The 27,410-nt window shown below is 38.4% G+C and overlaps 2 protein-coding genes, 1 non-coding gene and 1 pseudogene across 6 annotated transcripts in view; 1 reads left to right on the top strand and 3 right to left on the bottom strand.

The window, feature by feature from the left end:
* LOC125776690 (uncharacterized) overlaps positions 1-27,410 on the bottom strand; it is a 436,599-nt gene that overhangs the window by 342,635 nt on the left and 66,554 nt on the right. The window lies entirely within an intron of this gene.
* The window catches only part of LOC115066129 (synaptosomal-associated protein 25), a 176,712-nt gene that overhangs the window by 53,209 nt on the left and 96,093 nt on the right, over positions 1-27,410 (top strand). For all 3 annotated transcript variants that reach the window (XM_049450267.1, XM_049450268.1, XM_049450269.1), the window contains one exon: positions 23,518-23,559. In XM_049450267.1, coding sequence (XP_049306224.1) covers positions 23,518-23,559 — 42 coding nt within the window. The remainder of the gene's footprint in view (positions 1-23,517; positions 23,560-27,410) is intronic.
* LOC125776962 (small nucleolar RNA U3) lies at positions 2,264-2,467 on the bottom strand. Its single transcript, XR_007422059.1, has one exon. It is a non-coding gene; the product is annotated as a small nucleolar RNA U3 (small nucleolar RNA).
* Positions 3,892-4,068, bottom strand: LOC125776967 (small nucleolar RNA U3; annotated as a pseudogene).

The raw sequence follows: 27,410 nt of genomic DNA on the forward strand, positions 1-27,410 counted from the left end.
GAAATCATATTTTCATCACTTATCAATATAACGGGTGATTTTTTTGAGGTTAGGATTTTCATGCATTAGTATTTGACAGATCACGTGGGATTTCAGACATGGTGTCAAAGAGAAAGATGCTCAGTATGCTTTGACATTTCATCATGAATAGACTTACTAACGAGCAACGCTTGCAAATCATTGAATTTTATTACCAAAATCAGTGTTCGGTTCGAAATGTGTTTCGCGCGCGTGTTTTGTTCAGCGATGAGGCTCATTTCTGGTTGAATGGCTACATAAATAAGCAAAATTGCCGCATTTGGGGTGAAGAGCAACCAGAAGCCGTTCAAGAACTGCCCATGCATCCCGAAAAATGCACTGTTTGGTGTGGTTTGTACGCTGGTGGAATCATTGGACCGTATTTTTTCAAAGATGCTGTTGGACGCAACGTTACGGTGAATGGCGATCGCTATCGTTCGATGCTAACAAACTTTTTGTTGCCAAAAATGGAAGAACTGAACTTGGTTGACATGTGGTTTCAACAAGATGGCGCTACATGCCACACAGCTCGCGATTCTATGGCCATTTTGAGGGAAAACTTCGGACAACAATTCATCTCAAGAAATGGACCCGTAAGTTGGCCACCAAGATCATGCGATTTAACGCCTTTAGACTATTTTTTGTGGGGCTACGTCAAGTCTAAAGTCTACAGAAATAAGCCAGCAACTATTCCAGCTTTGGAAGACAACATTTCCGAAGAAATTCGGGCTATTCCGGCCGAAATGCTCGAAAAAGTTGCCCAAAATTGGACTTTCCGAATGGACCACCTAAGACGCAGCCGCGGTCAACATTTAAATGAAATTATCTTCAAAAAGTAAATGTCATGAACCAATCTAACGTTTCAAATAAAGAACCGATGAGATTTTGCAAATTTTATGCGTTTTTTTTTTTTTAAAAAGTTATCAAGCTCTTAAAAAATCACCCTTTACTTATTACATGTGCGCGCATTGACTTGCATGTTAATACATTCATATATACTTATACATATGTATGTACATTAGGCATATAACTTTTTACAATTTTTGCAAATACGAAAAACGGCCATAGTCGAATAGAGAATAAAAAAGTATGAACCCCATTATTTTTTTTTGCGAAATTGCAAAAAAGTTTCCGCGCAAAACGAAATTACTTTTTTTTTATCAGAACTGCTGAAAACACAAAAAAATGTTGTACACTGTACACATTTTTCTTCATAATAATAGATATTTATATATCTAATAATCTTCCTATTATTCCAAACGCCTTTTAATGGACCTAAGGGAAGTGCCCCGCCCACCCAAACTAATTTTTCTTCAGAAAATTCTGATTCAATATAATAATAACACAAAAAAAAAATGTTGACTTTTTTAGAAATCCATTTTTGCGCGGAACGTTTTTGAACCGAAATCACCTAAACAAGTGATATTCATTACTTGTACAATATTTGCCACCACGTGGTGGTATGCCAAATTTTTCGTCAAAATTTGTTATATGCCTAATGTACATATATTTGCATACATTGCCGAACAAATAATGCACAAGCATACAAACATACATATGCGTACACATATGAATATGTCACCAACAAAAAATTGATCTTCACAAGTCAATATGGCAGCCAAATTGGCGAAGAACAAGTGTAGTAAATTTTACAACAAAAACGATTTCATTCATGACCGCAGGCGCAAATTCCACAAGCGATCTCGCTTATTCATAAAAACAAAGGCCGTAACACCTCCCCGAGCATGCCTTTGCCAACAAGTCGTCTTTTCGCGACGATGGCAAAAGCTAAAAATCATAAATTGCACAACTTTCTGGTACTTCTCGCAAAAATCTGCGTCGACATGTATTCACGATCATACGTATACATACATACATATTTACGCATGTTTGTAGGCGAAGCTGCTACAGCGGCAAGGGGTGACAATCGGAGGTCATTACTTTACTTATGCCATAGAAATTCTATTGCTACGCATATGGAAATTACAACGAAATAATGCAAATATGCATATTTCTAAAGGTCATTCATTTTTTTGAAGAAATGAAAGGTATGAATGATCCTGATCCTGTATAGTCTTAACTTTTCAACGGCTAACGCAGAGTATTTCAACCAAAAGTCACACAAAGAATTTGCAGAAATGAAAGACAAACGAAAGAAAAATAATGCGCAAGCATACATAATGCGTACTGTACTTATTGACTGCATTATTTTTGTGTAAAACCTTGGATTTTATTCATTGAAATCACCACTCAGAAAGTCGTTTTATCCGTTGTAAGTGAGCGATTTACGAAGAAACATCATTTCTAATATGCCACAAGACAAAATTAGAAATGAAGTTCATAAACCTCACGATGTCAGATAAAACGATATACCTCGTCATCGCGGGTCGATTTCCAAAAAATGTAAATGAAGACTAACTACAGAAATGATCGTGTAAAGTATAGCCTTAATTTTTCAACGGCCAACGCAGAGTATTTCAACCAAAAGTTACACAAAATAGTTGAGAATTCGTAGAAATGAAAGACAAACGAAAGAAAAAGAAGTATAACTTCAATAATGCACAAGCATACAAACATACATAACGCACACATGTGAATATGTCACTAACCAAAAATTGAAACATTGTTCTACAAAAACAACAACAGCATAAGCATGGCAACATTGTGTTGTTGGTAGAAAAGCCGAGCTGTGCCGAAAGAAACGAACAAACGATCGCCGATTATCACCGCTTCGCTTGCTGCTCGAACATCTTCGCAGACAAGATTGCGCAACTTGCGTTAATCGAAATCTTTTCCGAACTCGTATAAGAAGAATAACTTCAATAACTTTTATTTTTGGTTGAATTGCTTGTTATACGAATTAAAAAAAAAAAAGGTGCGTGGAGTCCCTACGCGCGGAAGAAGTTATACTTCTTAGCGGTGTTCAGAAATGCATAACATTTTCTATGAAAGAAAACTTAAATTCACATTTTATAATTTTATTATGCACATTTTGTAAAGTAAGGTCTAAATGAAGGAATTTTAATTCGGAAAGAAGTTATGTCTCTTCATTGCGGAAGGGAATATGCAGCGTAACCATATATCTTTTGTAATCCATCAACACGCGTTGAAAGCCCAGCAGTTATCGGTGAACTGACGATCGTCGATTCATCAGTAGTTATAGATGCTCCCGCAGAGATTGATGAAACAGCAGACGTTGAATCTTTTTACGCGCTCTCTGATATTCCTCAGCTGGCGCTTACCACCAACACCACCATTGATACTTAGGTTGCGCTGACTTAAGTATGATTTGGTTATGCATGCAAGAAACATACGATGGTTCTAATAATTTTGTTTAAGTATAGAATATACATATACATTTGTAGAACATTTGCTTTCGCAATAAATTTATCAAAGCAATATACATATACATAATATGTATATTAGGGTGTGTCATTCTGAGGCAACCTTTTTTTTCAACTGAAAAACAGGCTCAAAACTTTCGAAAATGTGTAAAAAAAAGTCACTCAAAAGATGAGCTCTTAATATTAATATTAAGAGGTGCCTATTTCAAATTTTCTGTTTTCCATATAAATTACATGGAAAAAAATTATTTTTTTTTGTGGTGGTTATTGTGCGGAGGTTTTATATGTGCCCCGATAGCTGCCAGTAGGGATGGTAAACTCGACTCCGATTCTACTCGAAAATCGAGTTTTCTCGTAAAATAATCGATTTTTAAAAATCGATTTTCAGTAGTCGAAGTGGATTAAGAATCGGTTCTTGACATTCGAAAAATCGATTCGTATTGCTGTGATCCCCTGAGAAGTATAGTCTTAACTTCTTAACGAGCAACGCAGAGTATTTCAAACCAAAAGAAATTTATTCATTAAAATCACCACTCAGAAGTCGTTTTATCCATTGTAAGCGAGCGATTTTTGAAGAAACATTTCTAATATGCCAGAAGACAAAATTAGAAATGAATTTCTTAAATCTCACGCTCCCAGATAAAACGATATACCTCGTCATCGTGGGTCGATTTCCAAAAGTACAGAAATGATTCTGTGAATTTATTCATTAAAATCACCACTCAGAAGTCGTTTTATCCGTTGTAAGCGAGCGATTATAACGGATGATTTTTTTGAGGTTAGGATTTTCATGCATTAGTATTTGACAGATCACGTGGGATTTCAGACATGGTGTCAAAGAAAAAGATGCTCAGTATGCTTTGACATTTCATCATGAATAGACTTACTAACGAGCAACGCTTGCAAATCATTGAATTTTATTACCAAAATCAGTGTTCGGTTCGAAATGTGTTTCGCGCTTTACGTCCGATTTATGGTCTACATAATCGACCAAGTGAGCAAACAATTAATGCGATTGTGACCAAGTTTCGCACTCAGTTTACTTTATTGGACATTAAACCAACCACACGAATGCGTACAGTGCGTACAGAAGAGAATATTGCGTCTGTTTCTGAGAGTGTGGCTGAAGACCGTGAAATGTCGATTCGTCGCCGTTCGCAGCAATTGGGTTTGTGTTATTCGACCACATGGAAGATTTTACGCAAAGATCTTGGTGTAAAACCGTATAAAATACAGCTCGTGCAAGAACTGAAGCCGAACGATCTGCCACAACGTCGAATTTTCAGTGAATGGGCCCTAGAAAAGTTGGCAGAAAATCCGCTTTTTTATCGACAAATTTTGTTCAGCGATGAGGCTCATTTCTGGTTGAATGGCTACGTAAATAAGCAAAATTGCCGCATTTGGGGTGAAGAGCAACCAGAAGCCGTTCAAGAACTGCCCATGCATCCCGAAAAATGCACTGTTTGGTGTGGTTTGTACGCTGGTGGAATCATTGGACCGTATTTTTTCAAAGATGCTGTTGGACGCAACGTTACGGTGAATGGCGATCGCTATCGTTCGATGCTAACAAACTTTTTGTTGCCAAAAATGGAAGAACTGAACTTGGTTGACATGTGGTTTCAACAAGATGGCGCTACATGCCACACAGCTCGCGATTCTATGGCCATTTTGAGGGAAAACTTCGGACAACAATTCATCTCAAGAAATGGACCCGTAAGTTGGTCACCAAGATCATGCGATTTAACGCCTTTAGACTATTTTTTGTAGGGCTACGTCAAGTCTAAAGTCTACAGAAATAAGCCAGCAACTATTCCAGCTTTGGAAGACAACATTTCCGAAGAAATTCGGGCTATTCCGGCCGAAATGCTCGAAAAAGTTGCCCAAAATTGGACTTTCCGAATGGACCACCTAAGACGCAGCCGCGGTCAACATTTAAATGAAATTATCTTCAAAAAGTAAATGTCATGAACCAATCTAACGTTTCAAATAAAGAACCGATGAGATTTTGCAAATTTTATGCGTTTTTTTTTTTAAAAAAAGTTATCAAGCTCTTAAAAAATCACCCTTTATATCTAGTAAAAATAAATCCATTACTTTTTCATTAAATTGAAAGTTAGCAGCTCTCCAATTTAGATTTAATATGGACAGCATGTTTGACAACTTAATGTCATCCTGAAGGTAAAGTCATAAAGCCAAAAAAAAGATGTTAGGTGGATGCTTAACAATATCCAACCGAGCTAACTGTGCTTTAAACACCTGAAACATAATTTCTCTACTTTTGGTTGTTATTGTAGCGTCAAAATTCTGCTGAGTTGACAGTCCGTGGCTGGATACAAGGCCGAGTTCGTTCCGTTTACGTAGACCCGACTGTCGTGAGTACGACTATCTCCTATTGGTCAAAGGTGGCCACCTAATTGTTGGCAGTTCATAGTAGATGTCTTATTGCCAATCCCAACAAAAAGCAAAACCTAACTATGAAATCTGGCTTGATCACCGTCCATGTGGGTATAGCTCGATCAAGACGGTTGGTTCTGATCGTGTTCGTAAGTGACTGACTTTTCAATTGCACTTTGATTTTATTGCGATTTGGCAGCGATTCACAGATAGAAATTCGGTCAATGAGATTTTTTTTAGACAATTCGTGTGGCACACTTACCTTTTTTAGTATCCAGCTTTATTTAAATTGTCTCAAAGGGCTTTCTGCACAATGGTCGAACTTGACTTTGATCATAATTTTATCGATATTTCCGACAATTGGTCTTTCAGAGCCATGCACTTCATGCAACTTCAAAATTACTGGTAAAATCGTCGAAACCAAATGGACCACCCTTTACTCTACGAAAAAGATGTGATTGCCAGATAGCAAGACTAGCCAAATCCCAACGTATAACAGATCTGCCAATAAGTGGTATAAGGTAAAGATCCGAAAATATGTTCAGAAAGGCAAAATTTCCTACTAAATAAACTTTTCAGATAATTTTCCTTAATTTTTTTTTAATAAATGACAGCAAGAAAAAGAAACATATACATATGTATATTACAGTTTTTTTGATAAAAGTGAAAATGAATTTCGAGGTTCCTTACTTTCTTTAAACAAAAACACAAAACTTTAAAATAAATTTGAATGTTTATTATCATTCTCACGTATCAGATGGCCCATTCTTTGAGTTTAATTTTCGATGACTCGCTCAAGCAATTCGACTGGTAATTGGCGAATAACACCTCGTCATCGTGGATCGTTTTCCAAAAGCACATAAGTGTTAATTTTGAAAGGCCAACGCAGAGTATTTCAATTAAAAGTCACACAAAATAGTTGAGAATTCGTAGAAATGAAAGACAAACGAAAGAAAAAGAAGTATAACTTCAATAATGCACAAACATACAAACATATTTATGCGCACCAAAAATTTAAACATTATTCTACGAAAACAAAAACAACAACAGCATAAGCATGGCAACATTGTGTTGTTAGTAGAAAAGCCGAGCTGTGCCGAAAGAAACGAACAAACGATGCTGCTCGAACATCTTCGCAGAGGTTGCGTTGCATTCATATGGATGGAGCGAGGTTGCGCAACCTTGCGTTACATTTATATGGAAGGTTGCGCAACCAGAATCTATCGCAACCTTTTCCGGCGTCGTATAAGAAGTATAACTTCAAAAAACAAATATATACTATATATATATATTCAGTATATACATAACATATTCGAGTAAAACTTATTTAATTTGGCACACGACTGCTGTGTAGTGGATCAACCGCACGATTGAGCCTCTATAGTGGTGGCATTTATACATGTAGTACATATGTACATATACATATGGTACATATACATATGGTTTTTTAAAAGAAAAAACACTTTATTTCATGACATTGACTCCTCTTCAGTACCCCAGTATCCCAGTGATACCGTTTATTATTATCACGAGTCATCTCGACAGGCAAAATTTTATTTGAAATATGTAGACAGGAACAGTAGTAAAATATGTATATATGTATGTATGCATCTTGTATGTACATATGTTTACGGTTAATATTTTAATGAGATTTATTGGCATACGTTTAGATATTTTTTACTGAAATTATTGCCCTAAATACAAGGTGTGTTCTAAAGTAAACAGGACCACCTATATGGTGCGCTGGTGCGTTAGAATCTGCTATCTTTATCGATTGTCCAGAATTTCATTTCATGACATTTCATTGATTGAAAGTGAAGTTATTGCGTTTTAAGTGTCAGTATCTTTGTGTTATCGTTGCGAAAATGGGCTTCGAACAAAGAGTCAACATTAAATTTTGTTTTAAAATTGGTAAAACTTTTACCGAAACGTTTCAATTGATGAAACAAGTTTATGGCGTGATTGCCCATCCCGTAGCAGAGTGCACTAGTGGTTTTAACGTTTTCAAAGTGGTCGTGAGGGCATAAATGACCATCAACATATGGACCAATCAAAATTCCTAATCACCGGAAATTCCATCAAAACTGTGCGTGAATTCATCAAAAATCAGCCGAAATCGTCATTGAAATTCATGAAAATGGAATTGAACATCTTCAAAACATTGATTTATCGCTTTTTGACGGAACATTTGGGCTTACGAAAGGCGTGTGCACGATTTGTTCTGCACAAATTGATTGACGACCAAAAATTGCTCTCATCGATCGACGCTTGTGACCGCTTATTTGACCAAAAATCACATTTTAACCATTAACCACTCCCCGTATTCACCTGATATGGCACCGTGCGACTTCTTCCTTTTCGGAAAAATGCATTTGCCCATGAAAGGAAAGCATTATGCAGACGTAGAGGCCATTCAAAAGGCTTGCACCGGCATACTGGCGGCCATACCGGCCAACGAGCTAAAAAACTCGTTCGACATGCTTTTGGACCTTGCAAAAAGCTGTACTGAAGCAGAAGGAGAATATTTTGAATAAATAAAATCGATTTTGCCGAAAAACCATTTGTTTCTTTTTTAAGTCCTGTTTACTTTGGAACGCACCTTGTGGATCAATTAATATTTTGGAAAACTTATTTTAATCAGTAATCCTATAAAATAATAATATATGTTTAGAATATATATTTGTATTAAAAATGCAGTAGTTAGAATAAATAATAATAATCCTACACTTATTTCATGCTCTTTAAAGAGGTTTAAGAGTTCGAACCTGCTCGGCGTCTTTTTGAAAATGAAATATCAAGATATCAAATGTCCACATAAAAAATCTCCCAAATGGTATAGTAATTGATTTGACAGTTATGGTGCCGCCTAACCTAGCAGCTTGAGCGGCGACCATGCGACATTTCTCAAATAACTTACATTTTTTAATTTGTGATTTCTTTCGAATGGAATAATCAAATTGAATAATTAAAAAAATTATATAATGGTATTGAATGACACTCAAATATGAAGTAATTTGTTTTAATAAGGATTAATTCCAAATATAAATAAAAATGCAGTACCATTTATTTACATATATTTTTTAAAATGGAAAAACTTATTGTGACAAACCTATAATAGTTAGAAATATGCTGTCGCGACAATTTTTTTAGATAATTATATAAACTGCAATTGTGTAGTACATTAGTTTGCTCCATAATCAATAGTTTTCCGTTGTGCAAGCGAATTAAGGAAGTTTTTTGACAATTTTTTCTTACCTTGTGTTACATTAGCCGTGTTTTATTTGACCATCATAAGCTAATAGCTAAACCATGGACAAATAAAACGCATTTAGCTTATTTCATATTTTCGCTTAAAAACGAAGTTTGTTGGCTACGTGGGCGGGAGCAGTCAGCTGAAAAGGCTAGTTTGAATTCTTCAATTTGTAAACGGGATATTAAATTACTATATAAACATATTTATTTTGTTCATTTGATGATATTAATTCAAAAAAATTATAACAAATGTTCATATTTGTATTAATTTGAACTTAAACAAAACACAAAATTTTGTAATTTTGGTTTGTTTACATTTTCATCTGTTAAAGTGAACTTTACCGTTCTTGCCAACTACTTTTTTTTGGTCAAATCATAGCTATTGTGAATGAAAAAAAGCGAGGAACTGGCAATACCTCTAATTCAATTTACAAGCTATGATAGCTTATGACAAACCAACATAATTATGTTGGGTAAGTCTTCCATACAAAATAAGCTAATAGCTTTTGGCTGGTCAAATAAAACACTTTAGTGTTTAGGAGTTTTACTATGGATCCCTAACTCTTAGCTTTCCAACAGTGAAGGAATTTTTCAAATCCGTCAAGTAGTTTCGGAGCCTATTCCATTCAAACAAATAAGCAATGAAATCTTTCCTCTTAATATATTATTTAGTACAGATGAATAGAAAAAAATTACAAATAATCTCTATCTCCTCTCCAATCTCTATGTGTAATGGTAAACATGTGTCGAAAAATTTAGAATTCTTTTTAATACACTGAATCAAGCTTTTGATGACCGACATGTTAGTAAATGCAGTTATGATACAAGTGTTTTAGTCAAACTCGGCTTACTGTAACGTCTAGGTTTTCTCAAATTTGCATTATTTTCTCTGGTATGCTACTGAGGGTACATATGTATTGAAAAAGTATCGTGCTGAGAGTAAGTTCTCTCTCAATCTCTGACATGTACTACTTCTTACCTCGGTGTCGTGAATTCACTAGCAATTCAGAAATTCATACCAGCTGCTCTGACGGGTATACATACAGAAACCATATGTCTGTCTGCGGAATTACACATATACTTTTTTCGATGGAAACATAACTGACGTTGAATAAGGATTTCCAGCGTAACCCCATAGAACTACGACTAAGCTTTGGTAATGATTTTGCGGATAGGAAAAACAAGTACTCTTAGAAGAAAACAAATAAGCGATTTAAAAATAGTCACCTGGGAGATTCTGTGGCAATTACGAAACAATTAAGTTGTAAACTGTCAAATCAGCTTCTCTAATCATCAACGCAGGGTAAAGAAACCCTCATTATATTTGCTAACCTAGTATTTTATAAAAATGATAACACATATGTATATATTATAAAAAAAATTTTAAAAGACACCAAATATTTTTAAGATCAGAGACGAAAATTTTTTCAATCTTCAGTTCTTGAGGGAGAACAATTTTATACGGATGCAAGCCCAAATACTGTCTCAAAATCCAATATGTTGTGGTTTGCGCTAGTCCAAATTCTTAGGAACGTCTCGGAATCGACAAATTGCGGTCATCAGTAACACCCAGCAATATTTTTATTACTTCGAGCAGTTCTTTGTCTATTTGGAACTTGAACATTATGTAAAAAAAATGCAGCTCAAAATGTTCAACAATTCGAACAACAGCGAGCATCGGTGGTCGACTATTAGGATCACAAAATGTGAAAAGCTCGGAATCCATATAATTTTAAATATGCATCTAGAATAAGAACCTCTCCGAGACGTTCGATACCAAATAAGGTTTCAGACAAGGCGATTCCCTACCGAGAAAATAGTTCGAGCTGCAGAACTAAATAGAGAAGGTACCATCTTCTATAAGAGTGTACAACTGCTGGCGTATGCCGATGATATTGATATCATCGGCCTTAGTACCCGCGCCGTTAGTTCTGCTTTCTCCAGACGGGACAAGGAAGCAAAACAAATGGGTCTGGCAGTGAATGAGGGCTAGACGAAATATTTCCTGTCATCAAACAAACAGTCGTCGCACTCGTGACTTAGCACTCACGTCACTGTTGACAGTCATAACTTTGATGTTGTAGATAATTTCATCTATCTTTGAACCAGAATTAACAGCAGCAACAATGTCAGCCTCGAAATCCAACGCAGAATAACTCTGTCTACAGGTGCTACTTTGGACTGAGTGGCAATTCCGAAGTAAAGTTCTCTCTCAAAGAACAAAAACCAAACTCTATAAGTCGCTCAAAATTCTCGTCCTGCTGTATGGTGCAGAGGCTTGGACGATGTCAACAACGGATGATTCGACGTTGCGAGTTTTGAGAGAAAAGTTCTGTGAGAGATTTAGGGTCTTTTGCGCGATGGCCACGGCGAATATCGCATTCGAAGGAAAGATGAGCTTACGAGATATACGACGACGTTGACATAGTTCAGCGAATTAAAAGACAGCGGCTACGCTGGCTAGGTCATGTTGTCCACTCTGCTGGCAGGACCAAGTGGAGGAGGGCCTGGCTTCGCTTGGAATACCCAATTGGCGCCACGTAGCGAAAAGAAGAAACGACTAGCGCGCGGTTGTTAACTCGGCTATAATCGCGTAAGCGGTGTCTACGCCAATTAAGAAGAAGAAGATCTATAATCTTATACTTTTTTGTTGTCACGGCATCACGCGTGAATGGCTGAACCGATTTGGCTGATTTTTTTTGTTTTGTTGTATTTGTTATTATTAGGAGAAGGTTCTTATGTAAGAAAAAATTACGATAGTTGCCGGGAAACCCCTAAAAACAGCTCTTTTCTTTTTCCCATACAAACGTTTTATTTTGTATATACATACATACATACATACATACATATGTACATATGTAAGTAAAAATGATTGTTTGTTTGTTAGTAACGCTAACGCTCGAGAACGGCAAAACCAATCTTCATGAAATCAGAAGTTGTTCGCTGTGGATCTGGAAAGGGTTAGATATAAAAAAAACCATATGCTTTTCATAATGAAAAGTCAAAAAATTGGAAATTTCTAAAAAGAGACTTTTCATACAACTCTTTTTGGTTTTGTTTTTCAATATTTTGATTTGTAAATTATTTGAATCGTTCAATTTCGGTCGCTTGCTTTTTTATTCCGGCTATTTAAAAGAAAAATTATTGAAAATTATTCAGTGAAAACTTTATGTGTGTTTCAAACGAAGTGATCAATTACAGATTGAAACGATTTTGTTACGAAGCAACGAAGACATCGCGCTAATATCGGTCGGCGTTCTTTTTGCCATCAACGTATGGCAGCCTGAGCCATGAGACTCGCAGGATACGATGACATATGTGTGGAATTATGGATCGCTGTCAATCAGCAAGCGATCATCACGATAATACAGCAAGACTTTTCAAACAACAGCTACGATGTTTGATGGACTTTATCTTGAAGCAACGTATGTATATACAAGTATGGTGCAGTCAGATGCTGGATGTACTCTGTTGAGTCGCAAAAAAGAGGTTTGCCGCACGCACACATTCTTCTTTGAATGGTGGATGGTGGTTACACCAGATCAAATTGATGAAATCATTTCTGCGGAAATTCCTCATGCAGAGAAAAATCCATTATTCTACGAAGTGATGAAAACCAATATGGTGCATGGACCTTGCGGACACCACAATCCCACTTGCAATAAATGCACGAAACACTATCCACGTGCTTTTCTTTCGGAAACGCAAACTGGAAATGAAGGATATCCACTCTATCGTCGTAGCTCATCAGACGACGATGGCAGGACATTTACCATTCAACTTAGAGTAGTGAATATCGAAGTCGACAACATATGGATCGTACCATATTCGCCACTATTGTGTAATTCACATTCAAAACTCATGCCAATGTTTGATATTGTAGTTTGGTGAAATCGACTTTTCCGACTGTTTTGCGTTTCGCAGTTCATTTGGAGAATGGCTAAAGAGTGTTTTTCAACTCAGAGAATATAGTACAGCCAGCGGAAACACTTCCAACAACAAAATTTACATTAACGAGTTTTTTCTCAACTTGCGTCAGTGATTCGCTTGTGAGAACATTACTCTATTCGGAACTGCCTTGATATTATACATGGAATGCATCGTGGAAGAAATAGTTGCGCAGAAAGCAATGCCAACCAGTAAACATCCAGGTGTGTTATCAATTAATGCATTAAGATGAATTTACACAATCCACCCGAAAAACGACGATTGTTGCTACCTTCGGTTGCTATTGATAAATGTACGCGGTTCAACTTCGTTTGAGTCATTGCGTACTGTGAATGATACGGTGTGTGCAACTTTTTGAGAAGCAAGCCAGCAATTACAATTGCTGGAAAATGATAATCACTGGAATGAAAATGACGTTCGCACACTTTTCACGATAATCATTTCGACATATCAGCCTCCAAATCCGCGTCTATTATGAGATACGAACAAAAATGACATTGCCGAGAACATTTTACATCTAAAAATTGAATGTGGATAAATTCCGGTTGATACTTCCGTTGGTTTGATATCAATTCCATCTGCCGTTTATCTATTCACGAAAGATGAACTCATCACGAATTGTTTAGACTTAAACTGGAAGATTCAAAGTCAAATTCCGGGAAGATTGCGCTCATACAAATCGATCGATCGTCTTGACAATGAAGACGACGCCGTGAATTATCCAGTGGAGTTTCTAAATTTTTTGGTGGGGCTTTGTATGCCACCGCATCATTTGGACAATGTTGGATCTGTCGTTATTATTCTTCGCAATCTACAAGCGCCGAAACTGTGTAATGGAACCCGGCTGATTGTGACGCAGGTATCAAATACAAGGGGGCAGAATGCTTGATTCTACGAATTTGTTTGAGTTCTCACGATTTGCCATTTCAGTTCAAACGGATTCCGTTTCCAGTAAAAATAGCATTTGAGATGACAATCATCAGGACACAAGGATAGTCGCTAGAAGTGTATAGCATACATTTTGAGCTGCTATGTTTTTTACACGGCCAAAAATACGTGGCGTGCTCACGAGCTGGAAAACTATCTTCTCTGTACATTTACGCACCGGAACAGAAACCAAAAAATGTTGTTTATCAAGCTGTGTTACATTGAAAATAAAAGAAACGATAAATTTAATTTTCTTTTCATTTCAAAACACATATGTAATTTCACACAGGAAAACGGCTGCGGGGTCAGCTAGTACTATATAAAACTCATACACTGACCGACATATTCCGCATAAGTTTTTTAAAACGACAATCTTTATAGCTAGTATATGGGAGTTGGGTTTTATATATTAAGAAATCGTCTCAGTGTGACCGTCCGAAAAATCACTGATTTTCGCAATTTTGTTTTAAAATGTAGAAATTAGCTAATCAATCTGTTTTTTATAAATAGATAGATTCGTAACTACCACAAAATGATTTATTTTATCTTTACTTATTGGATGTATAATAGTTAAATAAATTATTTAAAGGACACGTAAAAAAGGTCCTGTACGATATCTACGATTGCCGCCGCAATTTTGGTCTAAAACAAAAATTTCAAAAATATTATAAGTCAGTAAGAAAGTCGCTCTCGCCCCATGGAAACTTTTTTTGTTTTGCTAAAATTTGACAAAAAGTATCGAAGAAACAAATAGGAAGTTGACCTTAACAATGTTCTCTCCAAATCGGAACTAGATATCTTTAAAATTCTTCGTTTTAGAGAGAATCCCGTTTTGAAAAACACTCTTCTGAGAAATTCAAAATTCGAAGGAATGTTTATTACAGTGTATACTATCCTATAATGCAACAAAAAATTCGATTTCTCGAAAATTTCACACTGAAACGATCCCTTATCTATTATCATACCACATACTAAAAAATCTTCCTTGAGTTTCTCATAACACCACGAGAAGGCGAACCCAATTCTCCAATCGATGATGATGGAGCAGACGTTCCATTGGCCGACCATGAAGAAGTTCAAATAGCAATTAAGAACTGATAAGGAGCATGCATCTTTGTAAAATATGGTCGGACGAAAACATGCTTCACGATTAGATAGATTCCTAATAACAGCCACAGTAATGTCAGCCTCGAAATCCAAAGCAGAATTGCTATAGCCAACAAGTGCTACTTTGGACTGAGTAGGCAATTGAGTAGTAAAGTTCTTTCTTTACCAACGACGTCCAAAGTCTATAAGTCACTTATTATTCCCGTCCAGCTATATGGTGCAGAGGCTTGGACGATGATAACATCTGACGAATTTACGTGTTTTCGAGAGAAATGTTCTGCGGAAAATTTGTAATACTTTTCGTATTGGCAACGGCCAATATCCCATTCTATAGAACGATGAGCCGTACGAGTTATAAGGCCACATTGACACAGTTCATCAAATTAAGAGACAGTGGCTACGCTGGCTGGGTCATGTCGTCCGAATGGACGAAAACATTCCAGCTCTGAAAGTATTTGACCCAGTACCCTCTGGGGGAAGCAGAGGAAGAGAAAGACCTCCACTCCGTTGGAAAGATCAGGTTCAGAAGGGCTACACTTGGAATCTTGAATTAACTCCAAATAGCGAAGAACAACAGGAGCGCTGCTGTAAACTATAAACTGTCGGCTATAACCTTATAAGCGGTATCTACGCCAATAAAGAAAAAGAATAAGTTATATAGGTGCTAAGTCAAGTTTACGCCTAATATTATCGCCCAATTTTATCGCTTAAGCAGAAAAATACACTGCTAGGAATAAAACACACTCTGATTTTTTAACTAAGATAACTCAAATATTAGATTCGATATTTTTAGTGAAAAACCAACTATATATAGCGGCGTCCGCCTATTCGGTACCTTAGGTGGCATACTTTAAAGGGATTATTACTGCATTTTTTTTCTTATTGGAATTAAAAATTGTGTTATGGGAGGTATGTAGTCAGATTTTCGTTTTCGCACTGTGGCAGAGGAATATAAGAAGAATGTCGAAATTGGTCGGTCGGGTTGGCTTAGGTCCCTAAATATGTGATTTCATTAAAAAAGTATGCAGTGCCACGCCGATCATCCATTTTTAACACCGGCTGCCATAAACCCTTTCGTACCATCTCGAAGGTAAAATTTAATGTCTCTGGCGTATTTAGTTATTGATTTATTATGCTTTTAGTAGTTTCAAACAGTACCGTTAAATGGGGAGTGAGCGGGGTTATCTTCCCATTTCATCCATTTTTACACTGCCGGTAGGAGTTATTTGCGCTAAGCAAATGTGGTTTTTGTAGCTTTAGTGGTTTAGGAGATGTGTATATAAAACTTATTAGAAGCGGGGTCATGTCCACTTGTAGGGTGCCAATAATGGTTGAAAAAAGTCATCTCGAATAAAGACATAGTGACTTGATTCCAGCTTGCTATGAACGAACGGTATTGTTGGGGTGTGCCAAGAAGTATTGACAGGTAGCAGCCCTTGCATGATGCGACGTAGATCCTTCACTGTCTCTACCCCGTTTGGCTTGCTGTTGCATTCGATGATAAAATTCGAAGGCAGGTGAAGCATTTACGTCACAACGCAAGCTCCGAAGGCGTACATCCCAAATCCTCCTTAAAGTCTGTACGTGATCCCAATAAAATAATTGATAGATTTAACGTCCTGATCTGCCATCGCTTAATTAAGCCATTGCATTGCAGTTGGTACGGTGTTGTTCATAAATGTGAAATACCGAAACATTGGAAAAGTTGTTGGAACAACGTGCTCTCGAATTGACGGCCAAGGTCAGACATGATGTCGATGGGAAGGAAAAAAACACGCAATCCAGCCATTTGGCAAGGTCTTAGCAACTACCGGTGACGTAATGTTTGGTATTGGTAAAGCCTCTGGTCATCGTGTGAATCTATCACCTGTCGTAAAAGCAATACCTGTTGCCTTCCGACAATAGAAACGGGCAAATTATGTCGTTGTGTAGGTGCCAGAATCCTTGACTGGAAAGCTCTCGGCGCTGTAGTACACTGTTGTTGTGTCGAATGATTTTATTGCGTTGGGACAAAGGTAGCTTTTTTGCGAGACAGCTATTACTCTTTGACAATACCGTTCACAAACGATTCTGATAATGAAGTTGCTTGATGATATTGATAGTTTATAGCTCTCAGAGTGAATACTCATCGCCCTGTAAGCGGCTAATTCGGCATATGCAAGTGTCACATGTTTACGATTGGAACATTAACTTATGTTTGGATCAAGTTGCTAACGATTCCGTCTTCCACTTTAGCCCTAATTGTAACTTCCATCGGCAGACAAAGAAAGAAAAGAAAATATACAGCTTCTGTTCACTTTTGAGTAATGTAGTCTAATTCTACAGGAAATATCTAGAGGAAGGATCAAGGAAACAATAGAACATCTCTTGTATCCTTTTCCCACAGTAGCAAGGTAACCCCGTATGAGTCATTAGAAAAGGCCTCTATAGTCAGGTCGCAGAATCTATTGAAATTCGCATCAAGTTCTGGTATCGTGGATAACGATTAGTTCTCATAAACTACAGAACGGCGCAGAACGGGACGCTTTAGGAACATTTAAAAAACAAAATAAGCCAATCGGTTGAGTAGTTCAACTGGAATCATGTCCGCCAGTTTAAGAAAGTGTGTTTTGAGAAAAACGCGTTTAAAATGCCAGGTGTGCACTCCGAGCGCTTCGAACGTCGAGCGATATTTTTATTTTTGGGCCTTTTTCGAAACCTTCCAATGGTAAAGTGGATTTTTACATTAATTCTAAGGTTATGGGCGAACAGAAAAAAAAAAAATTTTAAAAAAGATTAAGTGAAGGTCGTGAAGTCATCGAAAACTTGTCTTAGGAGTGAAAGTACATTAATTTCTGTTAATTACGATAACTTCAGAAAAGTTAAGGAGACAGTGCTTCAAAATCTTTGTTCTGACATCAGAGATGTTATACGAGTATAACAGAGTATCTTAATTTATTTAATGAATCTACTCAATATATTCTGGTTACTGCTTTGGGTATAAAGCATGTCAGTGTTCCAGACAACGTGGCTGAAGGCCGTACATTCGTCAAACCCATTATTACTAGTAACGAGACGTTTATGAATATGACGTCGAAACTGCCAAAGAATCTAGCGAAACGTTTTGAAATTTTTAATAATACATAAATTACGATAGTTCTGTTTTAATTTGTAAGATTGTCCATATTATAACAAAAGCGTTTTTTGTTTTCAAAATAAGTTTTTAGTGTTTCATAAAAAAGGAAAATCCATAAAAATGGGCCTTGTTTTATACTAATCAACCCTCCTCTCCTCTTAAATTGTTGAGAGCACATTCGTTGTATCAAGTATTTTAATTAGTGTGCAACTTAATTTTGCACCTTTAAATGTTAATAAAACTTCTTTTAATATACTGAACAGGGTATATTAAATTTGCTAAGATGTTTTTATATAAATATATATAAACAGTATCAATCAGTTGAGCCAAATTAGCCATGTACGAGGTGTGTTCAAAAAGTATCGCGAGTTTTGAATTTTCGCGGGTTACGTATTTTCGAATTTCGATTTTTTTGTGGCGTTATGTTGGTACTCATGTCTCTCACTTATGTCGACAAGCACGGCCATTTTGAATGTTCATTTAATTGCTGACAGTTGCTTTGCTTGCACGTGTTTTGGATCGTCTTCGATTTTTACCCATCAAAAAAATTGCACCACCATAACGCCCCTGCTCACACATCGTTGCTTGTGCGCGACTTTTTGGCCAAAAACAACACACCAATGATGCCGTAGCCACCGTATTCCCCAGATCTGGCCCCCTGTGGGTTTGTCTTGTTCCCTAAACTGAAGAGGCCAATGAAATGACGACGTTACGCTTCTCTTGACGAGATAAAGACGGCATCGAAGGAGGAGCTGAAGAAGATAAAAACAATGATTTTTTGAAGTGCTTCGATGATTGGAAAAACAGTTGGCACAAGTGTATAATATCTCATGGGGATTACTTTGAAGGGGACAAAATAGATATTCATGGATAAATAAATAATTTTTGAAAAAACACCAAATTCGCGATACTTTTTGAACACACCTCGTACGTCTGACTGTATATATGCGAACTAGCCCCAGTTTGAAGGATGGAGTCATGTGTAGAAGTTCACGCAAGTGAGGAAAATCCTTTGATCGCCATTCACTTGGGAGTGGCCAGAAACGATTCCTTTACATATGATTTAAGCAGCTCGAAACTTCCGGTCTTCGACCAAGTATCCTCTGGGTAGCCTAAGAACATCCGTTTGAAGGCGAGCTAAAGTGAGAAGCCGAAATATCCCTGCGCTGGGCTTGGAACCCGCCACGTAAAAAAACACCCCTAATGAATAATAACAACCAACCTCGGATGAGATACCCCCCTTTTGATGACGACCATGGCAAATGAATAAGGACTAGGAATTGAGGGCATGCACCTAGAATGTCCGGTCCCTTAATTGGGAAGGTGCCGCTGTCCAGCTGGTTGATATCCTCGTGAAAATAAAGGCTGACATCACCGCCGACCTAGAAATGTAATGGACGGGACAAGAACAGAGACGAATAGGTTCTTGTTGCATTTACTACAGTGGCCATATAAAGGAGCGCAAGTTTGGTGAGGGATTCGTGGTGGGAGAGAGACTCCGTTGCCGAGTACTATCATTCACTCCGGTGAATGAACGTCTAGCCACAATCCGCAAAAGCGAGGACCATGTGACCAAAGATGCCTTTTATGAGCGCTTGCAGCACACTTATGAGAGCTGCCTCCCCACGACTCGAAATCGTTCTTGGCGACTTTAACGCCAGGGTATGCAAAGAAGGTATCTTTAGCACTACGGTAGGTAAATTCAGCATCCACGAGGAAACATCCACAAATGGGTTGAGGCTGATCGACTTCGCCGGGGCCCGAAATATGGTTATCTCTAGTACTAGATTCCAGCATAATAAGATTCATCAAGCTACCTGGCTGTGTCCGGATAGAAAAACCACCAACCAGATCGATCATGTTGTGATAGATGGAAGACACGTCTCCAGTGTTTTAGGTGTGCATGCGCTCCGAGGTCCTAACATCGACTCGGACCACTATCTTGTTGCAGCCAAGATTCGCACTCGCTTCTGTGCAGCAAAAAAACGCACGCCAACAAACACAAGGAAGTTTCGACTTCAAGAAGCTGCAATCACAACAGACAGCTGAACGATTTTCTACTCGGCTTGCACTCATGCTCTCTGAGAGCACTCATCAACAACGCGGTATAAGATAACTGTGGGACGGCATTTCAAACTCCTTACGTACAGCTGCAACCGAAACCATTAGTTTTCGGAAAGTGCAAAAGAACAGCTGGTACGACGAGGAGTGTCGTGTCGTAGCGGAGAGAAAACAGACTGCCTACCTCGCAACGTTGCGCTTGACCACAACACGTGCGGGATGGGATAGATACCGAGAGTTGAAGAGGGAAGCGAGACGCATTTGTAGACAGAAAAAGAAAGAGGCCGAAATGCGTGAGTAAGAAGAGCTTAATAAGCTGGCCGACAGGGGTAATGCTCGAAAATTCTACAAAAAAATGCGGCGGCTTACAGAAGGTTTCAAGACCGGAGCAAACTCTTGTAGAACCCCCAAAGGTGATCTAGTCATCGATGTCCAGAGCATACTTAAATTATGGAGGGAACACTTCTCCAACCTGCTTAATGGCAGTGAACGCACAACACCAGGAGAAGGCGAACCCGATACCCCAATCGATGACGGTGGAGCAGACGTTCCATTGCCCGACCACGAAGAAGTTCGAATAGCAATTACCCGTCTGAAAACAACAAAGTGGCTTGCCGGCCGAGCTATTCAAACACGGCGGCGAAGAACTGATAAGGAGCATGCATCAGCTTTTTTGTAAAATATGGTCGGACGAAGGCATGGCCAACGATTGGAATTTAAGTGTGCTATGCCCAATCCATAAAAAAGGAAACCCCACAATCTGCGCCACCTATCGTGCGATAAGCCTCCTCAACATCGCATATAAGGTTCTATCGAGCGTATTGTGTGAAAGATTAAAGTCCACCGTCAACAAACTGATTGGACCTTATCAGTGTGGCTCTAGACAACCGACCAGATATTCACAATGCTCCAAATCTTGGAAAAGACCCGGGAAAGGAGAATCGATACATACCACCTCTTCCTCGATTTCAAAGCTGCTGTGGACAGCACGAAAAGAAGCTGTCTTTATGCCGCGATGTCTGAATATGGTATCCCCGCAAAACTAAGACGGCTGTGTAAACTGACGTTGTGCAACACCAAAAGCTCCGTCAGAGCACCAGAATCGGGAAGGACCTCCCCGAGCCGTTTAATACCAAACGAAGTTTCAGACAAGGCGACTCCCTAGCATGCGACTTCTTCAACCTGCTTCTGGAGAAAATAATTCGAGCTGCAGAACTTAATCGTCTGAAAGTATTAGACGCAATAACCGCCGGGGGAAGCAGAGGAAGAGGAAGACCTCAACTCCGTTGGAAGGACCAAGTGGAGAAGGACCTGGCTACGCTTGGAATATCCGGTTGGCGCCACGTAGTGAAAAGAAGAAACGACTGGCGCGATGTTGTTAACTCGGCCCAATTTTGGAGATATCGACCTATGAGTGTTCAGTTCAAAACCTCCAAACTGACAGAGAAGACAGTTTAGTCTTAGAATCTAAAACTTATTTACAAGATATCTTCACGAAAATCGACATGGTACCAAAGAAACGGTACAATCTCTGAAGCTGATAGCATATAGTTTTCATTCAAAATGAACAATCAAATCAATTTCTTGTATGGAATTATTTTATTCAAAAAGGATATTATAGCTTCGGAGTAATCGACGGTATATAAAGATTTTGTTACAAACTCCTGAAAGTGTCATATATACATATATCTAAATTAATGCGCGAGAGACTTATAATTTTACAGGCGAGATATTGAGAGAGGGTTTCAAAGCAGAACTGTCGGAGTTTAGTCAGGGGCGTGGTACCGATCACATTTAGGTAAAAGCCCTTATCTCGAACTTATCCAACAGATTTCAACCAAAATTGGATGATAATCCTGACATTCCTACATCACAGTGGCAAAATGGCGAAAAACCACTCCTGCTTCCCATATGAAAGATTTTTAAATTCAATCTATCTATCTTTCTGTTTGCAATGCACAAATCACGAATTTCAGAAGAAACATTAAAGCATATCTAAAAAAATATGACATACATATTTATTAACTATTGGATTTACATAGATTTTTGATATTCAATTTGCCGTACAAAAAATCATAGAAGATGTTTTAAGATAATCACATCTTCATTCTAGCTTTATCTGCAGCAAAAGACCCGATGATATCATAATTTTTTTGCTAGTTCAGATCCCAAACATAGGCCAGTCCTGATACTCGATTTTAACGATGAAAATTCTTTATTCTGACAAAACGAATGAACGATGACTCGGTACTAGCAGCGGAGATTGGCAATATTTCTCAAAGAAACGCAGATATTCTCAACAAATCAAATGAGGACAGATTAGTTGCAGAACTGTCGCTAATATTTTTTAAATAATATCAGGAGGATATTTTTCAGCGAACATGAACGTAGCAGCCAAATGTCTTTTATTTTTGAACGAAATTCCGCTCTTTTTTATGGCTACTGTAGTAAATGCCACAAAGTCAAAGTCCTCTCAATCCTCGTCCCGTCCATCTCACTTCTTGGACGGCGCTGATATTAGCCTTTACTCTCGCGAGAACATCAACCAGTTGGGTAGCGGTACCTTCCCACATAAAAAAATCGGACCTTCAAGGTGGTTCGAGGCTGTTTTGTACTTTTCGTTGGGGGTGTTTTTTAAGTGGAATTTAAAACCTGGGGATGAATGTTTCGGCTCTCATTTTAGCTCGCCTTCAAACGAATGTTTTTTGGCTACCCAGAGAATACTTGATATAAGGTCCTAAGACGTGAACTGGTTGAGTCAGAGTCCTTTCCTGATAGTAGTAGATAGTTGGTTGAATCGGGTCAATACTCGTACTTCCCTGAGCCCTTAATATACTTAATATAAAGATTGTCCAAATTCCGGGTAACTTTATACGCATACATCAGCCAATATGTGAGTTATCTTATCAACATTAAAAGATCCCATAAAGCTAACAAGCCTTAGAAACCTGAAGGTGCTTCCCTGGCTTTAAGCCTTGCATGTAGCAAAAAATGAAATGTTCGGTTATACCCGAACTTAGCTCTTCCTTGCTTGTTCTTAAGTTCTTTGAAAATGCTGAAAACAGTAATAAATGTACTGACTCTTATGGCATTCCGAACACCATTATGTGATAAATATATTTACTTATTTTGATCTTATGTATGAACACCAATACTAAATTCTAATTTTGTTAAGAGAAAACAAATGCCAGCATGTATTTGCTGCTGCTACGAAATAACTGGTAGATGAAATAGAAAAGCTGCTTTGGATTGTTTTCAGGTGCTCGAATTTTAGGGAATTTCTCATCAAAACTACGTATATTTTAATAACAATAAATGTTCAAAAAAATAATTCTCTCGTTTTCGTTTCAGTCACTTGAAAGCACGCGTCGAATGCTTGCGCTCTGTGAAGAGGTAAGTAAAAGCCTACAATTTTCGTTTGTTAAGAAAATTAACTTGTATCTATTATGCAGAGTTACAAATATATGTAACTATTTAACTATTAATAAAGAAATTACAGTTGCTCCCGTGACTATTCCCTTTTGAGCATGATAAATGATTGTTCAAGATTCAAGATTTTATTAAAGCGGGATCGGTTCTGCCATCAAGTGATCGTTTGTACAAGGTGCTTTCCAAAGTAAACAGGACTTTTTGAATCTAGCGTCCCCTGCTGGTGCCATCTATATGTCGACTGATGCGTTAGAATCTGTTATCTTTATCCATTGACATTTTATCGATTGGAAGTGGATTTATTGCGATTTAAGTGTCGGTATGTTTGTGTTATCGGTGCGAAAATTAGCCTCGAACAAAGAGCCAACATTAAATTTTGTATTAAAATTGGTAAAACTTTTACCGAAACGTTTCAATTGATGCAACAAGTTTATGGCAATGATTGCCTATCCCGTAGCAGAGTGCACGAGTGGTTTTAACGTTTTCAAAGGGGTCGTGAGGAGATAAATGACGATCAACATATGTGCCAATCAAAATCCATGATCACCGGAAATTCCATCGAAACTGTACGTGAATTCATCAAAAATCAGCCGAAATCATCAGTGAACTTCATGGAAATAGAATTGAACGTCGCCAAAACATCGATTTATCGCATTCTGACGGAACATTTGGGCTAACAAAAGGTGTGTACACGTTTTCTTCCGCACAAATTGACTGACGACGAAAAATTTCTCAAAATCCAACAATAGAAGGACATCTTTAAAGTGGTCAAAAAGGACCAAAATTTCCTTTACGATATGATCCCGAAACGAAATGCCAGAGTGCTGAATGGAAGGCACCGGACGAGACGAACCCCAAAAACTCGCGCATCTGTTATTTAATTTTTCATTCTTTTTACCTCAGTCATCATCTTTTGACCATCATAATCGACGTAGAATAGTCCTTTGACAACATCTTTTTCAAAACATAATGGTATAAATTGGGATTGGAGGATGGAGTCATGTGTACAAGTTCACGCAAGTGAGGAAAGTTCTCTGATCGCCATTCACTTGGGAGTGGCCAGAAACGATTCTTTTACTTATGACTCAAGCAGCTCACGACTTCCGGTCTTTGACCTCTTGGTATCCTAAGAACATCCATTTGAAGGCGAGCTAAAGTGAGAAAGCGAAACATCCCCCTGCATAGGGTTGTGCGCTGGGTTTGGGACCCGCCACATAAAAAACACCCCCCATGAAAAACCACCAACAGCCTCGGATAACGATGTGACCAAAGATACCTTGTATGAGTGCTTGGAGCGCACGCATGAGAGATGCTCCCGCCACGATTTCAAAATCGTGTTTGGCGACTTTAACGCCCGGGTGGGCAAAGAAGGTATTTTTGGCACTACGGTCGGTAAATTCAGCCTCCACGAGGAAACATTCCCAAATGGGTTGAGGCTGCTCGACTTAGCCGTGGCCCGAAATATATTTATCTGTAGTACTAGATTCCAGCATAAGAAGATTCATCAAGCTACCTGGCTGTCTCCGGATCGAAAAACTACCAACCAGATCGATCATGTTGTGATAGACGGAAGACACGTCTCCAGTGTTTTAAATGTGCGTGCGCTCCGAGGTCCTAACATCGACTCGGACCACTATATTGTTGCAGCCAAAACTCGCACCCGCCTCTGTGCACCAAAAAACGCACGCCAACAAACACAAGGAGGGTTCGACGTCAAGAAGCTGCAATCACAACAAACAGCCGAACGATTTTCTACTCGGCTTGCACTCCTGCTCTCTGAAAGCACTCGTGAACAACTCGGTATAAGGGAACTGTGGGACGGCATTTCAAATTCCTTACGTACAGCTGCAACCGAAACCATTAGTTTTCGGAAAGTGCAAAAGAACAGTTGGTACGACGAGGAGTGCCGTGTCGCAGCGGAGAGAAGACGGGCTGCCTACCTTGCAACGTTACGATCGACCACAACACGTGCGGGATGGGATAGATACCGAGAGTTGAAGAGGGAAGCGAGACGCATTTGTAGACAGAAAAAGAAAGAGGCCGAAATGTGTGAGTACGAAGAGCTTGATAAGCTGGCTGACAGGGGTAATGCTCGAAAATTCTACGAAAAGATGCGGCGACTTACAGAAGGTTTCAAGCCCAGAGCATACTCTTGTAGAACCCCCAAAGGTGATCTTGTCATCGATGCCCTTAAATTATGGAGGGAACACTTCTCCAGCCTGCTGAATGGCAGTGAACGTACATGATATTGATATCATCGGCTTCAACACCCGCGCCGTTAGTTCTGCTTTCTCCAGACTGAACAAGGAAGCAACGCAAATGGGTGTGGCAGTGAACGAGGGCAAGACGAAATATCTCCTGTCATCGAACAAACAGTCATCGCACTCGTGACTTGGCTCTCACCTCACTGTTGACAGTCATAACTTTGAAGTTGTAGATAATTTCGTCTATTTAGGAACCAGCATTAACACCACCAACAATGTCAGCCTGGAAATCCAACGCAGTATTACTCTTGCCAACAGGTGCTACTTCGAACTGAGTAGGCAATTGAAAAGTAAAGTCCTTTCTTGGCGAACAAAAGCCAAACTCTATAAGTCGCTCATAACTGCCATCCCAGAATCTTGGACGATGACAACAACCGATGAGTCGACGCTACGAGTTTTCGAGAGAAAGGTTCTGCGAAAGATTTAGGGTCTTTTGCGCATTGGCCACGGCGAATATCGCATTCGATGGAACGATGAGCTGTACGAGATATACGACGACATTGACATAGTTCAGCGAATTAAAAGACAGCGACTACGCTGGCTAGGTCATGTTGTACGGATGGATGAAAACACTCCAGCTCTGAAAGTATTCGACGCAGTACCCGTCGCGGGAAGCAGAAGAAGAGGAAGACCTCCACTCCGTTGGAAGGACTAAGTGAAGAAAGACCTGGCTTCGCTTGGAATATCCAATTGGCGCCACGTAGCGAAGAGAAGAAACGACTGGCGCGCTGTTGTTTACTCGGCTATAAACGCGTAAGCGGTGTCTACGTCAGTAAAGAAGAAGTAGAAGAATCGTATAAATCCTTAGCCCACTTTTGATTTCTTTAGTGGAAGTCCTTAAATTTTAGTATCTATATTTACGAACCGATTTTTATTTATGAAATAATATTTTTAAGATACAACAGATTTTGTAAGTTTATTTTGTAAGCTAGTGATAATTTTCATTTTATTTTTCCTTTAAGAGTTAAAAAGATTTTAAATTCCAAAAATCTGTCAGTCTGGTTCGTCTGACGTTGCGAGGGACAACGTGAATAGAAATTGATATCTTGATGTTACAAAATGTTAAGCGGAAAACTTAAGACTTTAGGTAAAATGCTAAGACTAATATCGGTATTCTGCTTGTCATTATTGTCTCATGTTTCTAATTGTCACAATCGTTATTTAGTGATTCTGTTAGTCAGGAGTCTCCTTTTGGTATTGTGGCAGATAGAGTATACTTCTTTACAGTATGATCCCGAAACGAAATTTACTACTTTACAATATAAGATAAGATAAGATAAGATAAATAATTGAGGCATGCACTGCGACTATGGGTCTATTGTACCCTCTCCTAACTCACAGAGACTCGCTTTATGGAAAAATGTTGAATCGGATGAATGCCATCGACCTTTCCCGTAAAAAGGTCATACAGAAAACTACTAAAAGTATTTTAACTCGCTAAAAAAAAATTACAGAAACATTTCGCAATCAGCTCCTACCTTCTCCCAGTCCGAATATATCAAATGAAGCACAAGCATAGTATAAGTATGAATAAAAAAAAGGTGCGTGGAG

This window comes from Bactrocera dorsalis, chromosome 2 (assembly GCF_023373825.1).
Source record: "Bactrocera dorsalis isolate Fly_Bdor chromosome 2, ASM2337382v1, whole genome shotgun sequence".
NCBI classification, from domain to species: Eukaryota; Metazoa; Arthropoda; class Insecta; order Diptera; family Tephritidae; genus Bactrocera; species Bactrocera dorsalis.